This window comes from Penicillium atrosanguineum (genome assembly GCF_028827265.1).
Source record: "Penicillium atrosanguineum strain IBT 20685 chromosome Unknown utg000008l_segment0_segment0, whole genome shotgun sequence".
Taxonomy (NCBI): domain Eukaryota; kingdom Fungi; phylum Ascomycota; class Eurotiomycetes; order Eurotiales; family Aspergillaceae; genus Penicillium; species Penicillium atrosanguineum.
In genome coordinates, this window is record NW_026623140.1 from 3,061,761 (window position 1) to 3,080,395 (window position 18,635).

At 51.8% G+C, this 18,635-nt stretch overlaps 7 protein-coding genes across 7 annotated transcripts; 4 read left to right on the forward strand and 3 right to left on the reverse strand.

Annotated features, from left to right (window-relative positions):
* Positions 1 to 568: 568 nt before the first annotated feature.
* Positions 569 to 2,958, reverse strand: N7443_010684 (Mcm10/DnaG-type zinc finger protein; the record flags this gene model as incomplete). The annotated part of the gene is made up of 2 exons (XM_056890740.1): positions 569 to 2,867; positions 2,927 to 2,958. 2 exons carry the CDS (start codon positions 2,956 to 2,958, stop codon positions 569 to 571), a joined length of 2,331 nt encoding a protein of 776 aa, XP_056737231.1.
* A 337-nt stretch (positions 2,959 to 3,295) lies between these two features.
* N7443_010685 (uncharacterized protein) lies at positions 3,296 to 4,561 on the forward strand (the record flags this gene model as incomplete). The annotated part of the gene is made up of 1 exon (XM_056890741.1): positions 3,296 to 4,561. The coding sequence occupies one exon, from the start codon at positions 3,296 to 3,298 to the stop codon at positions 4,559 to 4,561; it is 1,266 nt and encodes a 421-aa protein (XP_056737232.1).
* Positions 4,562 to 4,947: 386 nt separating this feature from the next.
* On the reverse strand, positions 4,948 to 6,629 carry N7443_010686 (uncharacterized protein; the record flags this gene model as incomplete). Its single annotated transcript, XM_056890742.1, has 3 exons — positions 4,948 to 4,984; positions 5,037 to 5,918; positions 5,977 to 6,629. 3 exons carry the CDS (start codon positions 6,627 to 6,629, stop codon positions 4,948 to 4,950), a joined length of 1,572 nt encoding a protein of 523 aa, XP_056737233.1.
* A 1,380-nt stretch (positions 6,630 to 8,009) lies between these two features.
* N7443_010687 (acetolactate synthase catalytic subunit) lies at positions 8,010 to 10,380 on the forward strand (the record flags this gene model as incomplete). The annotated part of the gene is made up of 6 exons (XM_056890743.1): positions 8,010 to 8,173; positions 8,226 to 8,324; positions 8,381 to 8,448; positions 8,511 to 9,945; positions 10,004 to 10,254; positions 10,310 to 10,380. The coding sequence occupies 6 exons, from the start codon at positions 8,010 to 8,012 to the stop codon at positions 10,378 to 10,380; spliced, it is 2,088 nt and encodes a 695-aa protein (XP_056737234.1).
* Positions 10,381 to 10,956: 576 nt separating this feature from the next.
* On the reverse strand, positions 10,957 to 11,629 carry N7443_010688 (NAD(P)-dependent oxidoreductase; the record flags this gene model as incomplete). The annotated part of the gene is given in 3 exon segments (XM_056890744.1): positions 10,957 to 10,980; positions 11,000 to 11,526; positions 11,593 to 11,629. 3 exon segments carry the CDS (start codon positions 11,627 to 11,629, stop codon positions 10,957 to 10,959), a joined length of 588 nt encoding a protein of 195 aa, XP_056737235.1.
* Positions 11,630 to 12,044: 415 nt separating this feature from the next.
* Positions 12,045 to 12,767, forward strand: tpcF (glutathione S-transferase tpcF; the record flags this gene model as incomplete). Its single annotated transcript, XM_056890745.1, has 1 exon — positions 12,045 to 12,767. The coding sequence occupies one exon, from the start codon at positions 12,045 to 12,047 to the stop codon at positions 12,765 to 12,767; it is 723 nt and encodes a 240-aa protein (XP_056737236.1).
* A 2,659-nt stretch (positions 12,768 to 15,426) lies between these two features.
* Positions 15,427 to 18,317, forward strand: N7443_010690 (vacuolar protein sorting-associated protein 35; the record flags this gene model as incomplete). Its single annotated transcript, XM_056890746.1, has 5 exons — positions 15,427 to 15,563; positions 15,678 to 16,315; positions 16,369 to 17,348; positions 17,401 to 17,949; positions 18,003 to 18,317. The coding sequence occupies 5 exons, from the start codon at positions 15,427 to 15,429 to the stop codon at positions 18,315 to 18,317; spliced, it is 2,619 nt and encodes an 872-aa protein (XP_056737237.1).
* Between the last annotated feature and the right edge of the window lie 318 nt (positions 18,318 to 18,635).

Genomic DNA, 18,635 nt, shown 5'->3' on the forward strand with positions numbered 1-18,635 from the left:
ACTTATTCAATGCGGCGCGTGGGTTTGGGGCTTACGGAAAGCCATGGATACCTGGTAGTTTGTCTTTCCTTTTTTCTCTCTATGGGGCTCGGAGTTTCCTTTTTTTCTGTCCTGTGTTTTAATGCGGCTTCTTTCCCTTTTTTTTGTTCTGTGAGACCATCTTCCTTGGTTGTTACCTGGGATTGATGGGTCTAAGATGAATAAATTGGGCGATGGAGTCTACGGTTGTGTGGTGACAAGAATGAAGACCTTTGATACGATCATTAACTTCTCAATGACTTGATTCGTAGATTGTAGTAGTGGACTGAAAATTCTGGCCTTCTTACTTCATCCCGTAGGTCTCAGGTGTTGTCCTCGATTGATCTAACACCTTTGGCTAAATGCTCTACGTGTGGGCACTCGTTCTACATAGACCCGTAGACCCGTTGAGTATTCTACTCTCAATTTGGAATCTACTTGAATACATCAAGGGAAAGAATTCTTATGCAAGACATGCTTCTTTTGATTCGTAACAGCGTTATAGCAAGCTGAACCTACAGCTTTAACAACCAGTGTCTTCAAATGAACACTAGATGATATCTAATTCATCATCATCGTCATCTGACAGAACCTGCCGTCTGCTACTAGCAGATTGAGCCGGGCCACCCAGGCTTTCTCGGCCTGCTTCTCGAATCCCATTCGCAGTAAGAAAGCGAGTCTTCTTGACGCCGCTGCCATGTGGGTTGGCATTGGCACGCTTTTGGGGGCTCAGGCGGACGTTCCTTGCTTTGCCGAAGCTAGCCAGGTTCATGCTGCTGCTATGGGGAAGAGTCTTCGGTGTACTGGGTGTTCCTGAAGGCTTGTCCTTATTGCCATCAGAGGGACTCTCGTTGGCAGTACGTGTGCGGAGATAGTCTGCGCCAACGCCAGTGCGGCCAGAAACAAGCTTCTGTGTGATCTCACGCTCGCGCGCTTGAGTTGCGAGACGCCGGCGGAGTCGCTCTTCCTTGTTCTCCATGCCACGGCCCATCATGCCAGCCGCAATGAAGGGGTCATCGCTAACTGCATCGAGCAAGTTCGCAGCTGAGTCTCCAGAGGCATTGGGATGATAGGAGGTCCGATTTCCGTGACCCTTGCGAGCTGGCGCGACGTAGTACGTAGACTGGGAACCCCAATCGTACTGGGCACCTTCCGGCTTCAAGCCTTGCTTGGGATTATTAGGATCACGTTGAGCGCTGCGGCGTTTGCCTTCCTGCCACTGACCGGTCCGTGGCCCAGACTTGCCACCGGGTCCAAACATGCCCGTATCGCTGTTTACACCCATGCGTTGGCCTTGGGTGCGTCGGATCTGGATGTCCACATGGAAGTCACAGAACTCGGTCTTTCGACCGTCCACCCATGTCTGGCAGGTCTTCCCATCTTTCCTCGTGGCTTTACAGTAACCGATGTCTCGAGAGTGTCCGATCTCGAGGACCTTGTCATCCGATGATGAAAGTGCCAAGCTAAACCGGTTGGTGTCAAGCTTGTGTTTTGGAGGGGGCATGATTGTAGGGTTCAAGATCGCAATGAGTGTTCCCCCTGAGACCTTATAATAACGTGGGAAAGCGGTGTCAAAGAGAAAGAGGTCAATGGTCCATTTGAGATCAGTCAAAGTAATGACCATGTATCGGTCGGTGTTGTTTCGACCGTCATCATAAGGATCAGCGGTTTTTGCAGAAGCGTTTCCCGTACTTTGTTTTTGTTTGGGGTCGGACTTGGATGCAACGATCCCAAAGACTACGAAGTCTCCGTCTATCTCGTCCGGTAGCTCAAAGTCAGGCGCCTTGATTGTCTTGAGGAGATCCGGGATTGTGAGGACTTTCTTGTCTGCAAGTGTGCGGCTCAAAAAGGAATGAGGTAGGACGCGGCTCGACAGATGCTGTCTAGAGTGTGATTCAAATTTGGATGAATCTCCTGTCTCTTCGGAGAGCGTGTCATCCTTGCCATTCAACTGTCTGACATTTGGAGCCGTTTCGCTGCGTGTCAACCCGCCAGGTCGGGGCTTGTTCAACGCCCGCATGATGTCTTCTCGACTATAACTCGGCGCTTCTGGCTCCCGGAAAGATGAGGGTGGTGAGGGTAGCCTGTTGGAAGCTGCGGTCTTGAAAGCATCCACCTCTGCTTTATCCAACTGAAAGGCAGAGCTTCTATTGGCCTGGACTCTCTCTGCCTTTTCCAAGCGTGACTTCTCAGTGGCTCGGCCCTCGGCCATTCTCTCACTGAAGCTTTTGATCCTGTGTAATCCTCCGCTTGAAGGTGAGGTCTGCGGTCTCGACGCAAATACATCAGTGGAGCGTGTCATAGCACCGCTCCGGGTGCCCAGCTGGCTGGCTGGCCTAGCGTCTGGCCTTGAGATCGGTGGTCGCTTGAGTGATACATCACTGGCTTTCCAGCCTTTATCAATACCCATGCGATATCTTTGAGGAGACCAAGGGTCTGGCGGTGCTTCTCGTTTTGTAGGAGACACCGGAACTTGAACCTCGTCGACTTGTGTTCTCCGCTGGGTGGTGCGCTGTGGGCTTCCTGGGACCAAGGAATGGCTTCGTGGCCGTGATGAAGAAGCAATACCGGAGGTCAGACTAGAGAATTCATCTTCTCCGTCCTCCACATTTGAGCTTGTTGTGCCAGATCTGGCCCGTTTCTTCTGCAGCTGCTTCAATCTAAGGCGAGCCTGGATCTCTGCGAGCTGCAATTCCAGCGTCTCTTCGTCCTCGGCGTCGTCTTCATCTTCACCCTCGTCCAGGACCTGGCTAGCTTTTGATCGGAAGTTTGGTGTGGTATTCGAGCGTTTCAAGGGTGACGAAAGGAGTTCTCGCCGACGCTGGACGTCCTGGTACTTTTGTCGGCCCCTCGGCGAGCTCAGAAGGGCATCTCGGGGCGATTTGGGCGGCCATGCGCTGTCGGCCACTTGGAGAGAACATCGTAAGCAATAATTGCCATCTCACTCCAAAGAGAGACTCACTTTTTGTGTATTGGGATTGGGGAGTTCAAGTGCAGGAAATCACCCACGGAGCTTCATTCCCCGCTCCTTCAGCCGCACCGTCGGCGCGCAAAAGCAAGTCAGATCAAAAGTGGCCGAGATGAAAAGGCAGAAGACAGGTCCGCTCCGAGACACGAGGACAGAAGCCCAAAACTAGCCGGAAATGAGTGAAGCAAGGAGATGTGAGGAACCACACATTCACACATTCGCACATGATTCGCAGTCCCAGCGGCGCGTCCCGGCGCGTCTCGCGCCTTCCTTGGACCCGCGCTTTCCACTTTTCCAATTCAACCCATCATGCCTCGCACCACTCGAGCAACAGCTCCCAAGGAGGAGCCCAAGTCTGAAGACAAAAAGACCTTGGTCGCTGCAAAGCCCAGCAAAACCTTTATCCTCCCGTCGCCCACCAGCGCCCACGCGCGTCTGCTCTCTCTTCCCAACCCGCAGTCTGGCGAGCTCTCGCGCTACTTCTTCTGTCCTGAACGCGGTATCTATGAATTTACAGTCGTCGCATCGCCTCCGACAGCCGCCAGGAGTATTCTATATACGCCAAAGTCGCAAGAACCAAATATCGCACTCGAAGATGAGAAGGAGAAGGACGTGCCTTCGGTGACCGCGTCAGTTGCAAAGAAGGCCGAATTGCTGATTGCGACGCCAATCGACACCCTGTTCTTCCTGGCACACCTATTTTCAATCTCTACGAAATCGGGCCAATCTCTGTTCCAGCCATTGGACGATATTATCGATTCGAACGATGACCTCCATCCTCACTTTCGCCATGTTCTCTATGATGAAACATTTCGAAGTACACTCCTAGCTCGCGCAGAAGCGATTTGTGAGACTGTGGAGGCAGGCGACGAGAAAATGCTCCGTTTTAGCGAGATGAAACTTCTCAAGGAATTGATCGCCAAGGCCGAGCGCATGGCTGTGCAGGGGCTGCCAGCAAGTTTGGAGGAACGTTTCATCCGCCAGGCATTGGCTGCTCCGCTGATGGCTGTCAAGCGAGAGGAATCATTGGCCGGTCAGGCTCCGAAGGACGAGGAAGCAAGCTCCAGATCTGAGGTAAGACAGGACAGCCCGTCTACGGTAGCTACCACTTCTACTCCCTCGGTGTCAACACCTGCGGGAGAATCTACACCAGCTCCCGGTGAAGATTCAGACTCTACAGATAATGTCCGACGCTTGCAGCGAATTGTGACGGTGTTGTCCTTCATGAAAGAATCATATCTATCACAATCGTTGTGTTCCAGAATTGATGAGATCCTCGCCTCGCCTGAAACTCCATTGGATCTCAAGCCGTTGCACGACCGCTTAAAGCAACTTGTCGAGCTCCGCACCGAGGCATTCGCCTCGCGAAACATGTCTGATTTCAGTCGTAAACGTGGTCTGGATGATGAAGAAATGGAGTCTCGAGCTGATAAGAAGCGCAAGAAGGAGGAGGAAGAAAAGGTGAAGAAGGCGGCGGAGTCTCAGGCAGTGCGCAATCTGAAGAAGGTCAATACAACTGGAATGAAGAAGATGAGTGATTTCTTCGGAAAGGCAGCCGCGAAAAAGAAGACTTGAAAGGTTCGCTGGCGAACTATTTATTGCAATTCTATGACATGACACGCTGGGCAGCCGTGCCTCCAGATTCACGGCGCGACCAGCTTGTATAGGCCATCACAGCTGCTGCCGATTCAGCTTCATGGGATGAAGTTTTGCGGCGTGCTTCTGTCCGACATCCCGCGCATCTATATGATTTACTACATGGGTCCAAAGCCGGTTGAGGCGCAAACTGAAGGACGATTCTCTGAATCAATCCCCCTAATGGAAAACGTTCAGCGTTGATCAAGTTATACCAGTTGGGTCTGAATAATAGCATCGGGGAAGTTTGGATCTTGGATTCTTTTAGAACAATTGTTATTCACGGTTCAACGCCAATGAACACTCGGAAAATGAGATCTAATACTTCAAAGAGGAATCTGGTCAATAGCAGCTCCCGCAACACTATAAACCGTTAGCAACACATCCATCTGATCCACGGGGTTGGAAAACATACACAAACGAGCCATTAGACGGCTTGCTAATAACCATAGCCTGCTCCAGCTTCTCGGCACTGATATCAGGGAACTTCTTGAGGTAATACTCATTCTTCAGAGCATTCGTCACAGCCTCGACCTTACCCTGAGGCAGCATATGAACAGTGCATCCACCCCATCCAGCACCAGTCAACCGACTACCCCAGGTACCAGCACGGCGAGCAATAGCACAAATATCGTCCACCTCAGGCGCACTGCACTCATACTGTGTCCGGCACGACTCCTGTGACTCATTGAGCAGCTGGCCCAAGTAGCGGATGCGCTTCTCATCAAGCTGAGAAGCATTAACAAGACACGCCTTGAAGTCCAGCACGCGGCGGGCCTCCTTGAAGCAGTGCAAGGCACGCTGGCGCAGCAGGAACCGCTCCGCTTGCACGGGGAATGAAGAAAGGAACTTGGACTCGAGCTCGGGGGCGGCAATGCCCAGCATCTGAGCCATCTCCTCGCGTGTGTAACCCTCTTCCTTGGTCAGGATGTCCTGAACTGCTTGGATGACGGAGTCGATTTGATACTCCAGAGGGTCGTGCAAGCGCTCTTCCTTGGTCATCAGCTGGTTCTGGAAGTTGCGCAGACTGTAGCCCAGGGAGCTATTGTCCTTGGGGAGGGTCAGGTCGAAGCTTTTGGCCAGAATCGAGGCGGCGAGTGTGCACTCCGCCACGCGTAGGTTGTAGTGCTTGGGTGCGGTATCGGCCTTGTTGGAGGTGACGAAGCTCTGGGCCATGAGGAAGGTGATCTCGTCGGTGGCCTTGGGGATGGGAACGTGCTGGGCGTGGAACTGAGGGAAGAACTGGGTGTACAAAAGGAAGCCGCGCTTCGAAAAGATGGAGGCAGCCTGGTCCATACTGTCGATGGCATTTTGGTTAGTATTTCGTTACTTCAGACCAATCGATTCCAACTTACCCGCCAGAGTACACACCAACGGCGCGCTCAGAGACAACGGCCAGGTCCAGCAGGTCTTGCTTCGTCACGTTGTGGTCGTTGGCCTTCATAACAGCCAGAGCACTGGCGCAAACGAAGGCAGCACTGCTAGAAATACCACCACCCGGGGGCACATTGCCGTCAACGAGGATCTCCATGCTAACAGGGACAAATGAGCCATCGGCCTTTTCCTTGCGCAAGAACTTCACAGCACCAAGCAGACCAGCCTTGAAGTAGTTGATCCATTCGTGCTTCTTAGGATCGATCTCGATATCCGAGTCGTGGGGGACGTCGAACTCGCGCGTAGGGAACTTCTCCGGCGCAACATTGGCAATCTTAACTGTGGAGCCGGAGGCGCTGGCGGGGACAATCTTGACGGCCATAATCACGTCGACGCTCACGGCGGTGGGCAGGACATCGTAGAGGGAGTAGTCGATGTGTTCGCCGATTATGTTCACACGGCCCGGACTGCGCGCCACGAAGTCAGGGCGGTGATTGTACTGCTTGTTGAATTGCTGGATGAGAGCAGACCAGCGCTTCTGGTGTTCCGGGGCCACGGAGTTTACGGAGGCATCGTCAGTGGCGTAGACCTCAGCGATGGACTCTGTGTGCGGGACAAGCTCGAGTGACGGCATGGCGGGGGTAGTCGGTTTGAATTATCGGGGGAGGGGGAGGGGTTGAAAGGGGAAAAGCAAGAGAGAAGGGAAAAGAGAGAATTAAGAAGCAATTGAGTAATTGAAACAGACAATGACACCCTCCAGATTCAACCCCGGGTAAATTAGTGGTGGGGTTCTCCGTACCGCTTCGGTATCATTCCCGGTGTCCTTTTGCAGCGTAGTTTTGCGGGGGGTGGCATGGACCCCTACTGTCCCTGGATTAATTGGCCAGTGCTTTACAATTGACGTAGCAAGGTCATATATGTTCCTGAGTCAAATACGATTCAAAGTCTATCTTTGGTAATTCTTCCGAACTCTTTGTCTAGGGTCCTCGGGTTATTTGTAGAGTAATGGTGGCGCGCCTGGATATGCCGGAAACGTCAAAGTAATACCTGGGTAGGGTCGGGAAATCCGAAAATAAATAGAACATCTGGGAGAGCACTTAGGGCATAATCCTAGTAACTCTCCCGGGGCCTAGGAACGATAATAACCGGGCCGAGTTGTCATGGGTCCACCCCGGCTTTCCGAGCAAGTTCGGGATCCCCCGTAGGCACTGCACTGGAGAACTCGGGGAAAAAGAAAACATCTCCGCCACGATCGGCAAGGTGAGAGCGTTAAGTTTGAGAACCCCCCAGAACCGTGCGGTGCAGCTGCACGTGGAATACAGCCATGTAGGTAAGGGTGTGTGTAATTAAGATGAGACTTGGGACAAAGGCCTATACTGCTCCCTACAGTACAGCCCTTCCTTCACCTCTTTCATAATTTTATGCACTCTGGTGGATAGTTGGGCGGGAAATGAGCGGAAGTTGATTAAGTTCGTTCCTTTATTATCTCACTACTCTAGTAGACTTGAAAAAAATTGACACCTCCTTCGCAGATACTATCAAGAGCACGGCTTCCATGCGGTTGGAGGCTGGAGTCACACAAGGATCAACAAGCCGCCTTGGATGGAGACACTAATGTATGCGTATGGAGATGTAGCTGAATGGGCATATACACTTCGTTCTTCAGCTCCATCTGGAAAGTTTCCTTTGCAACTCCTTAAAGCCCTTTGAAGATCTCTTTCTTTTTTCCCCTTTTCTGAGGTGTTCTTTTTTATGATTCTGAAATCATCATTTTCCCCCGGTTCAATGCAAGAAATCACATGATCTGATATGGTAAACGGTCAGGTGACGCCGAATCGCGCCGAGGTCGGAGGTGCGGAGGAGGCAAGAACCAATAGCAAGGGGCGAATTCTTGACTCAGAGCGGTCGGTTGGTTTGGGTTTAAGCCGTTTTTCCTCTCCCCAGAAGATTCACGGTCCAGAGGCAGCTTTTTCCCTTCTTTGACCTCTATCCGTATCTTTTCTGGGCTGTCATGATGATGCCTCTCAGACCGTCCAAAAGCGCTCTGCGCGCTCTGCACCTCCAGAGGCAGCTCACCTCTGCTCGTCGACCATTCTCGACTTCCTTCGTGGCTTCGGCTGCTTCGCCCCACCGCTCTTCTCCTCAGAAGCGTACCCAGAGCACTGCTGCTGCTTCTTCGTGAGTCCGTCGTGTGGCCATGGCCAATGCCTTGCTGACATTGTGTCATCAGTGATACCAGACCCGTCCCTAGCCCGGCGTTCAACCAGGAGCCTCACCGCAATGAGATCTCTCCTCTGCAAAACCGCCAGCTCCCCGAGCTCGATGACTCGTAGGTCGAATCTTGTGTGGTCTTGGCAAAAGGAAACACGCTGACAGAAAGGAAAGGATGGTGGGCATGAGCGGTGGTGAAATCTTCCACGAGATGATGCTGCGTCTCAATGTGAAGCAAGTCTGTAAGTGCCCAATTATTCGGCTATTCGAAGTCCCGCCGTCGGCTCACATATTGGATTGATAGTCGGTTACCCGGGTGGTGCCATTCTTCCCGTCTTCGATGCCATCTACAACTCAAAGCACTTCGACTTCGTTCTCCCCAAGCATGAACAAGGTGCTGGTCACATGGCCCAGGGTTATGCCCGTGCTTCTGGTTTGCCCGGTGTTGTTCTGGTCACATCCGGTCCTGGCGCTACCAACGTTATCACCCCCATGCAGGATGCTCTCTCTGACGGTACCCCCATGGTTGTTTTCTGTGGTCAGGTCCCTACCAGCGCTATTGGTACGGATTCCTTCCAGGAGGCCGATGTCATCGGTATCTCCCGTGCCTGCACCAAGTGGAACGTGATGGTCAAGTCCGTTGGTGAGCTGCCTCGCCGAATTCAGGAGGCCTTCGAAATCGCTACCAGCGGTCGCCCCGGTCCCGTTCTCGTCGACCTGCCCAAGGATGTCACCGCCGGCATTCTCCGCAACCCCATCCCCATGCACAGCACCATTCCCTCCCTCCCCAGTGCTGCCTCCATGGCCGCTCGCGAGATGAGTCAGAAGTCCCTCCAGCAAACTATTGGCCGTGTTGCCCGTCTGGTGAACATGGCCGAGAAGCCCGTTCTCTACGTCGGTCAGGGTCTGCTTGCCCGCCCTGATGGTCCTGAGATCCTGAAGGAGTTCGCCGACAAGTGTCAGATTCCCGTTACCACCACTCTCCAGGGTCTCGGTGGCTTCGACGAGTTGGACCCTAAGGCGCTCCACATGCTCGGTATGCACGGTTCTGCCTACGCCAACATGGCCATGCAGGAGGCCGATCTGATCATCGCCGTTGGTGCTCGTTTCGATGACCGTGTCACTCTGAGCATTCCCAAGTTTGCTCCCCAGGCCAAGGCCGCCGCTGCCGAGGGCCGTGGTGGTATTGTGCATTTCGAGATCATGCCCAAGAACATCAACAAGGTCGTTCAGGCCACCGAGGCCGTTGAGGGTGATTGCGCCGACAACCTCCGCCTCCTCATGCCTCATGTTAAGGCCGTGCCTGAGCGTAAGGAGTGGTTCGAGCAGATCAATGACTGGAAGTCCCGCTTCCCGCTCTCCCTCTATGAACGTCAGGCCGAGGACGGTCCTATCAAGCCCCAGGCTGTCATTGAGAAGCTCAGTGACCTCACTGCGCACATGAAGGACAAGACCATCATTACAACTGGTGTCGGACAGCACCAGATGTGGGCTGCCCAGCACTTCCGCTGGCGCCACCCCCGTACCATGATCACTTCCGGTGGTCTTGGTACCATGGGTTACGGTCTGCCTTCCGCCATCGGTGCCAAGGTGGCTCGCCCCGACTGTCTGGTTATTGACATTGACGGTGACGCTTCCTTCAACATGACTCTGACCGAGCTTTCCACTGCTGCCCAGTTCGGCATTGGTGTCAAGGTTCTTCTGCTTAACAACGAGGAGCAGGGTATGGTCACACAATGGTATGCATCTCAATATTTCTTCTAAGATGTTGAACTCGCAAGCTAACAATTTACTTAGGCAAAACCTGTTTTACGAGGACCGTTACTCCCACACTCATCAGCAGAACCCCGACTTCGTTCCTCTGGCCCGCGCCATGCGCGTTGCCGCTGAGCGTGTTTCCCGTGCCTCTGAGGTCGAGGCCAAACTGAAGTGGCTCATTGAGCAGGAAGGCCCCGCTCTTCTGGAGGTCATCACCGACCGCAAGGTCCCTGTCCTGCCCATGGTTCCCTCTGGTCGTGGTCTCCACGAGTTCCTGGTCTACGATGAAGGTATGCGCATTCTTCCCGGTATCCATCATAGACTCATCAACTAATTCATTCATAGCCAAGGAGAAGGAGCGCAAGGATCTGATGCGGAAGCGGAATGTCGACTTCGCTGTCAACCACCGCGACTAAATCCCTAAGGGATAAAAGTCTATCATAACCGTCATTTCTTTTTACCGTTGATATCCATGGCGTTTTCTTGGCGGGTCCACCAAAAGCGATTGGGAAGCATCAGTTGACCACGAAAACTTCATCAAAAACATCGCCTTCCCGCAGACCTTATAACAAAAGTGCAAAACTTTGGCACCCGATTACCGGTTTGGGTTCCATCCTGATCCCCCCCTTGCTGCGTTGGCTGGTCAGAAATCTCAATTCGCATGCATTGTGGTTGTTTGATCACATTTCGGTCTTATTTATTCCATGCCGCTTTTCACCCCCTGTGTATATAATGTTCATGTGTTCGAGTCATATGTTGAGATTGAGGATGTACTGTTTCAGTCGCACTTTACTGGAGCGGATAGTTATTGAAACATCAAATATGTTTTATCGTCAATTTGTTCTGCGTAATTCACTCGTAAACTCATTGCAACACCCGAATCATCGTGACGTGACGCCTTCAACAGTTTCCCAAAAACGGCGATCCTCGAACCCATTCTCGAGCCTGGATCTCTCCCAATACCCAACGTGCTTGACTTCGCCGAGATAAATTTAAACCACCTTTGTGATTCGGTCCTATATAATCAGCCCATACAGGAAGATCCGCAGAACCATCCGTCAGATGTGGAACACGAAAGATGGTCCAATCTAGATCCGCGCTGCTTTCGCTCACTTTTTTAGCAATCTGAACCATCTCCGCATCACCCTGTGGAACAAAGAGCTTCGGCATAGTCCCACAAATCGACATCGTCCACGTCGCGACGTCTCGTTCCTCAACCCAGTATGAGGCCGTCGATAGGGCGAGTATACGTTTGACTCCGTTGGCTTCCATAGCCCGGATAATCGTTGGGAAAGAGTCCGCAATTGGCGTGTCGGTGCGGCGGGTGAGCATAGCGGAGAAAGAGACGTATGCGCCGAGGAAAGAGATGACTGTTGTGATGGAATGGACTTTCATGGCGGATGTGAGGACGTCAAAGTCTGTGAGGTCTCCGTTGACGAGGGATACATTTGTGTTTTTAGCAATATCGGATGGAATTTTAGAAGGAGTGCGGACGTAAAGTACTAGATGGGGTGGCTTGGGAAGGTTGAGGGCTTCTTCGATGAAGGCAAGGCCCGAACCACCTAGTGTAATCGTATTAGCAGGATAGTTATGTCATGCTGTGATCGGGATGTTTAAGGTCTATATACCTGTTGCCCCTAAAAGCAGTATTGTCTCAGACTCCATAGCCAAGGCTTTACCATTCCAAGGGAGAGATAGTAGGATTTGAGATTATGAATTTGAATGAATATACTTTGTAACTGTGTCCCGGTTCTTCTTCCTTCATTCCAATGCGTCGCTGTGGCTTAAATGATTACATAATCCGTATATTTCGTCCGTGGGACGTCCGCATCCCGGTCGATCGGTGTCCGGCAAGCCCGACGGCTGAATAATGGACTGAAAATGGTACCCAATGCTTACCCCACGATTATGTATTGGCCAAGCTTGGTAGAAATAAATTAATAATTCGTGGGAAACGGCTAGAATGGTGCTCGGTTTTAGTTTATCTTAACCCTACTTAAAAGAGGCAGATTACACCATAGAACATATCTATTCATCATCGAAATCATTTGACTTCGACCACAAACCAAACACATCCACCATGTCTCCTACGATTAAGCCAATCCAACTATATGGAGGGGTTCTCGGACCCAACCCCCTGAAAGTCGGCATCGTCCTTGCCATCCTCGACCTCCCCCACGAAGCCATCCACGTCGGTTTCGACAAGGTCAAAGGACCCGAATACGTCGCAGTTAACCCCAATGGTCGTCTCCCAGCCATCCATGACCCCAACACCGGCCTTACAATCTGGGAATCTGGCGCTATTATCGAATATCTCATCGAGCGCTACGACACCGAAGAGCCCCAGAAGCTGAGCTTCCCCAGATTCAGCGCCGAGGCCGAAGAAGCTCGCTCCTTCCTCTATCTCCAGGCGACCGGTCAGGGTCCCTACTATGGCCAGGCTTATTGGTTCATTAAATATCATGGCGAGAAGGTCCAGTCTGCTGTTGATCGCTATGTCAATGAGGCTAAGCGTGTGACGGGGGTTCTTGAGGCGCGCCTTGCCAAGCAGAAGGAGGCAAACAAGGATAATCTTGAAAATGGGCCTTGGCTGGTTGGGAATAAGGTTTCGTATGCGGATGTTTCGTTTATTCCTTGGCAGCGAGCTGCGTCTTCCGCCTTAACTGAGAATGGTTTCAGTGAGGAGGAATTCCCTCTTGTCAGGGACTGGCTTCAGCGCATGTATGCTCAGAAGGGAGTTCAGGCTGTCTTGGACTCGGCGGATGAGCAGATGGCTGAGATGAGGAAAGGAGGAAAACACTGAAAGAGTACAAAGAAGGTGTGAACGTTTATTCATAATTAAATTGATCGAGACTGCCCATCAATGAGATTTTGCATACATATTCGTGTCTTGAAAGGCCGGACTTGAAATAATGTAAAGATTCTGAAGATGCGGCGATGGCTTATCTCTCTAAACTTATTTGAAAATTTTGAGAATAGACCAAAAGAAGTTTAAACGAAGCTTTAGGGAAATCGAGAGATGTCAAGAAACAATTGAAAAATCATGCATGTAGGCCCGTTAAGAGCATCTTCTGGGTTGAGCAGTAGATAGATGCATGCGGGGCTTCAAGATTCATTATTTTGGACGAAGACACGAGAGGCTTGGGGGGACAACATGCTTCCACATATGGATGCGGCTCTGCGGTTGCTATCTCCACTTTCTGATTCTCAAAAGACGGCTAGCACGTGTGCATTCCAAATATAGACCATTCCAGCCTTGAAAAAATATAGGATTTTGTACGCATGTGGACCAAGACTCGGTCGACACTGGTCGTCATGACAATGGCCATGATGATGTCTGTCACATTGGTACCATACCTAGCCTAGAAGACACCGAGAGCACACTTGGAGTACATAACTTTGTCTGTGACCCTTCTTCGTGGCATATCGGTGGTGTCGATGGGGGTCCGTTGAAGTGAGAAAGTTCATTTTGATTCGATCATCGCATGCCAAAATGACAGAAGAGGTCTCGTTAGCGGAGGACGTGCCCATGCGTTATTGGAATGATTTCGAGGTCGAAGTAGCGTACATATTAGTCAACCACCTGCTTCTTCAGCGCACATACTCAGAACAAAATATCACTGTGCCCACTCCCGAGTTTTGTCAATAGTACATAGCAGCGATTCTCGCAATCCTTGCCGTTTTGCTGAGAGAAGGTGATTGCGGGGATCTCAAAAAGGCTGGGTTTGGAAATAGTTTTGCTCGGAACCGATAGAGAGTATTAAGAATAGCTACTGTGGATAGCTCGCAAGGCGAAGAGGCCAGAATTATGTTTGTTCCACTGGTCAGAAGTACGGAGGTGAGCAACGGCGCTTTCTGGGGGGTAAGGAGACGACTGAATGTTCTTCTGTCTCGCGCGAAGCAAGGAACTTACATCGCAGGCAAATCCACGTGGTTCACCCACATCCATATATGGGCAGAAGTCGTCGACACAATGCTCGGAGTCTTTTGGACCTCTTGAAATGAATTACACCACAATGTCCATCTCTGATTTTGCCGATTCCGAACGCCTTCTTTGGTCTGGTGGCCGCGCTTTACACTGCACACACAGTCTGCCTGGTGGTAATACCTGTGGGCAGTCATTCTACGCACCAGGGCTTCCCAGTGCCGCTCCTTGTCTCGAGTCTTGCCTCAAACCACAGATGGGGTGCACCCGTCCCGCGCCATGTGGAGATCCCTGTCCCAAGAAATGCATGGTGAACGTTTACGAGGAGCATCCAGAACTCAAATGCAATCGTGTTCCATCTGATCTTCCATACTGGCAGTATCAGTTGATCGGCCAGTGTCGTGAGTCGGTAGAGAAGTCGGTACCCGTCTGCAGTCACGAAGTTACCGTTGATTGTCACGTTGACATTACTTCCTCTCAATACCGATGCTCTGTGATTTGTGGAAACCTCATAATCTGTAGCCATACTTGCGACGAGCAATACCACGAGTGTTTCATGATGAATGTGGATGGGAATATGCAATTTGACCATGGTTTACGACGAAGTCCCGCAATCGCACTGCTACCTGCAGGCATTGGATCTCGAACTTCGCCTCGGCGTCATTCTGATTGCTGAATTTATGTCACTCACGCACCCGTGAGATACGGACCCAATGAGACTTGAGCTCGATTTGAAAAATCTCATAGAGGAATGCCACGAACTCGCCGCGGCAGCTGAGCGAGCGGGTCGCCATTAGAATCCCCAGTAGGTGGAAGCTCAAATCTTCTTAATTCAGCTATGAGCGCTGGAAAGTCTCCATACAAATCCGGACAAGGCTCAAAGCTACTTGGAGCTCGGAAATGCAGCCACCATCAAGGCCCGAACGCTTCTATGGCAGCTTCCCGCTCGAGAATTCACCGAAGAGCTCAAAAATGACGAAAAGATGCTGAAGGCAGAAAATTTTTTACTCCTACTCCCCAGTGACGAGCACCTGGCGGATATCTGGGCCTGGGAGCCTCCGTTTTGGAAGACTTGATAGCTGTTTCTTTGTCGCAACACCACTTGAACATGTTGAAGGCGCGATGGAGCTGGCCACGTGCTGGAATGCGGTGTCCCCGCGGGCAACAGAACACCAGGCTGAGCAAGTTACGGACATTCTAGATGAGAATTGGTCTTCATTTATCACCCTTGAGTTCTAGAAATTGAGGAACATTGAATTAGTGTCGGTAAAGCGTAGCTGAACAGTCAGAACAGTCAGAACAGAGCAGTAAATAGTAGTTAAAGTGACGTTTCGGGGATTGTCCACCCCCATGGTGTCACCCAATGAGATGAGCTTGGCCTCCAACTCCAACTCACCTTCTTCCGCTTCCCCTGCTCCCAACCTTCCTCCTCACTTCCATGAATTGTCGTCTCCGAGTGTGAACAGTGTGAATATTCCCTTCCAGTCGCTCTTGAGCCCTTCCCTGCCTCCTCAGTTTTCCCCTCACTCGCTCCACGATGGCGAGCCCACCGCCTGTCCCCGAGGACCAAAACCGCCTCCTCGAGGAGGCATTGGGCGTGGTGCGGCAGCAGTCGGCCATGATGCGCAAATGCCTTGAGAACCCCGGAAAGCTCATGGATGCGCTCAAGTGTGGGTGAGTCGTCTTCTTCCCCCCCTCCCCCTCAAGGCAACGACGTTGGACCGTCGGATGTCTGCGCAAGACAACCACGCGTGCTAATTGCGGCATCCTTGTGACGTCTGGCTACAGATCAACTCTTGTCTCCGAATTGCGAACCCCGAGTCTCGGTCCGAAGCAGTATTATGAGTTGTACATGGCCGTTTTCGATGCGCTGCGACACCTGTCCGTTTATCTCAAAGAGAACCACCCCGTCAACCACCTGGCCGATCTGTATGAGCTGGTTCAATATGCCGGTAATATCGTACCTCGTTTGTACCTGATGATCACCGTCGGTACCGTATACATGTCGGTCGAGGATGCGCCGGTCAAGGAGATCATGAAGGACATGATGGAGATGAGCCGTGGCGTCCAGCACCCGATTCGGGGCTTGTTCTTGCGATACTATTTGTCTGGTCAGGCGAGAGATTACCTGCCTGATGGGACTGGTGACGGCCCCGAGGGCAACCTGCAGGACTCAATCAATTTCGTTTTGACCAATTTCGTGGAGATGAATAAGCTCTGGGTCCGGCTACAGCACCAGGGTCCGTCGAGAGAGCGGGAAAGACGGATACAGGAGAGACGCGAGCTGGAGCTCCTGGTGGGCAGCAACATTGTGCGCTTGAGCCAGCTAGTGGATCTCGAGACATACAAGTCCGGCATTCTACAGGCGCTTCTGGAGCAAGTGGTGCAGTGTCGCGACGTCCTGGCACAAGAATATCTATTGGAAGGTAGGTCCCCTTTTGATTTGCGCGTGGTGTTCGGCTACTGATATTGTCGACAGTGATCACAAAGGTCTTCCCTGATGAATTCCACCTCCATACCCTGGACCTCCTGCTCTCCGCCATCGCTCGGCTCAACCCACATGTTGATTTGAAGAAGATCGTTATTGGTCTGATGGACCGGTTGTCATCATATGCCCAGAAGGATACGGAGTCGCGCGTTGAGCCAGAAGCGCGGAAGCAGAATGAGGAAGAAGCGGTCACTCGGTTATTGCAGAAGCTCGAGCTTGACAAGGAGAACAAGAAGCAAGAGCCCATCGAGGCGACTGCCGTTGACACCACCAAAGAGAATGGTACTGATGAATCAAGCAAGCCCGAGGATACGTCTATTCTTCCCGCAAAGGAGCCAGAACAAGCCGCCGATGGGGAGGACGAGAAGGCCGCTTCTCCCGCAGAAGTCAAGCTGTACGATATCTTCTACAAGCAGGTTGTTGATCTGATCAAGACGCGCGCGTTGCCGATCCAAGATGCCATGGCTCTACTGGTGTCCCTAGTCAACCTCGCGTTGAACATCTACCCGGACCAGCTGGAATATGTTGACCAAGTCCTCGACTTTGCAGCTCAAAAAACTGCCGAATACACCGATCATGCCGATCTGCACTCGGCCCCAACACAGCAGCACATTCTCCACCTTCTCAGCGCCCCGCTCCATTCCTATGTTTCTATCTTCACAGCCTTGGCTTTACCGCACTACCTGCCGCTTCTCACATCCCAGTCGTATCCCACCAGGAGGTCCATTGCCGGCGAAATTATTCGAAGTTTGCTCAAGAACAAGATTTTTGTTTCGTCGACAGAGAACCTTGACCGTGTTTTGCAGACCGCAAAGGTCCTAATCAAGGAGGGCATTCAACAGTCTGCAGGATATCCTGGTGCGCAGACGCAACGACGGGGAGGGGAAACCGAGGAGACAATTGAGGAGCAAGGATGGCTTGCACGGCTGGTGCATTTGATCCAGGCACCAGATAATGACATCCAGCTTAAGGTATGGACCCCTTCTCATGAACTTTGTATTCCATGCTAATATTGTCCCATAGCTTCTTCAAGCAACGCGCAAGGCCTATATGGAGGGCAACGAGCGCATCCGATACACCACACCCGCCATTATTACAGCCTCGATTCGCCTGGCTCGAAAGCTGAAGTCACGCGAGCACTATGAGGACAACTGGCAATCGCAATCCTCGGCTCTTTACCGTTTCATGCACCAGTGTGTCAACAATCTCTACCAGCGGGTGAACCCCGGCTGTGCGGATTTGGCCCTGCGGCTCTTTGTAATGTGTGGTGAGGTAGCCGACCAGACCGGGTTTGAGGAAGTCAGCTACGAGTTCTTCGCACAGGCCTTTACCATTTATGAAGATGCTATCAGCGACTCGCGTGCCCAATTCCAGGCCGTCTGCGTCATTGCGGGTGCCCTTCACGGTGCCCGTGGCTTCTCCAAGGAGAACTACGACACCCTTATCACCAAGGCTGCCCTGCACGGAAGCAAGCTTCTCAAGAAGCCTGATCAGTGCCGTGCCGTGTACCTTGCAAGTCACCTCTGGTGGGTTGTCGAGAACCCCCAGCGCGGGGATGAAGATCCCCAGAGCGTAAGTTAATCATTTTTCAACATTTGACCCCATGAATATTAACATATCATCAGCTCTACCGGGACGGGAAACGAGTCCTCGAGTGTCTCCAGCGCGCTCTGCGTGTCGCGGACGCCTGCATGGACACTGCTGTGTCAGTCGAACTCTTTGTCGAGATCCTCAACCGCTACGTCTACTACTTCGACCAGCAAAACGAGACAGTTACTACCAAGTATCTTAACGGTCTCATCGAGCTCATCCACTCCAACCTGCAAACCAGCGAGGATGAGCCTAATTCCAGCCTCGACGGCCCGAAGCGTCATTTTGAGCGTACCCTAGAGTACATTCGTTCTCGAGACTACGAGGGTGTCGTGACTGAGCGACAGTAGCTTTACTGAGATGTGTGAGAAGGTCCTTTCTATTGTGTTGGAACTGATCGAGTCCCTGTTCGTGTTGGGGGTTCTGTGTATGAGACTTGCAGCGCGGGACTTTTTTTTTTTACCTTGGTTGTTTATGTCGTCTTTTGTCCTTGGAAGCCAGCCTCTCGCCCGTGATGCTTTTTTTTCGCTTCTGAGTATATACAAGTGTACCATTGTCTCTGGATAACACCATACCCTTTCCAGCAACTTTATTGCTTCCACATAGCCAATACTGGTCCTCTGATCTTTTTCGTAAATGTAGAACGAGGTGAGCTATGTTTTCAACTC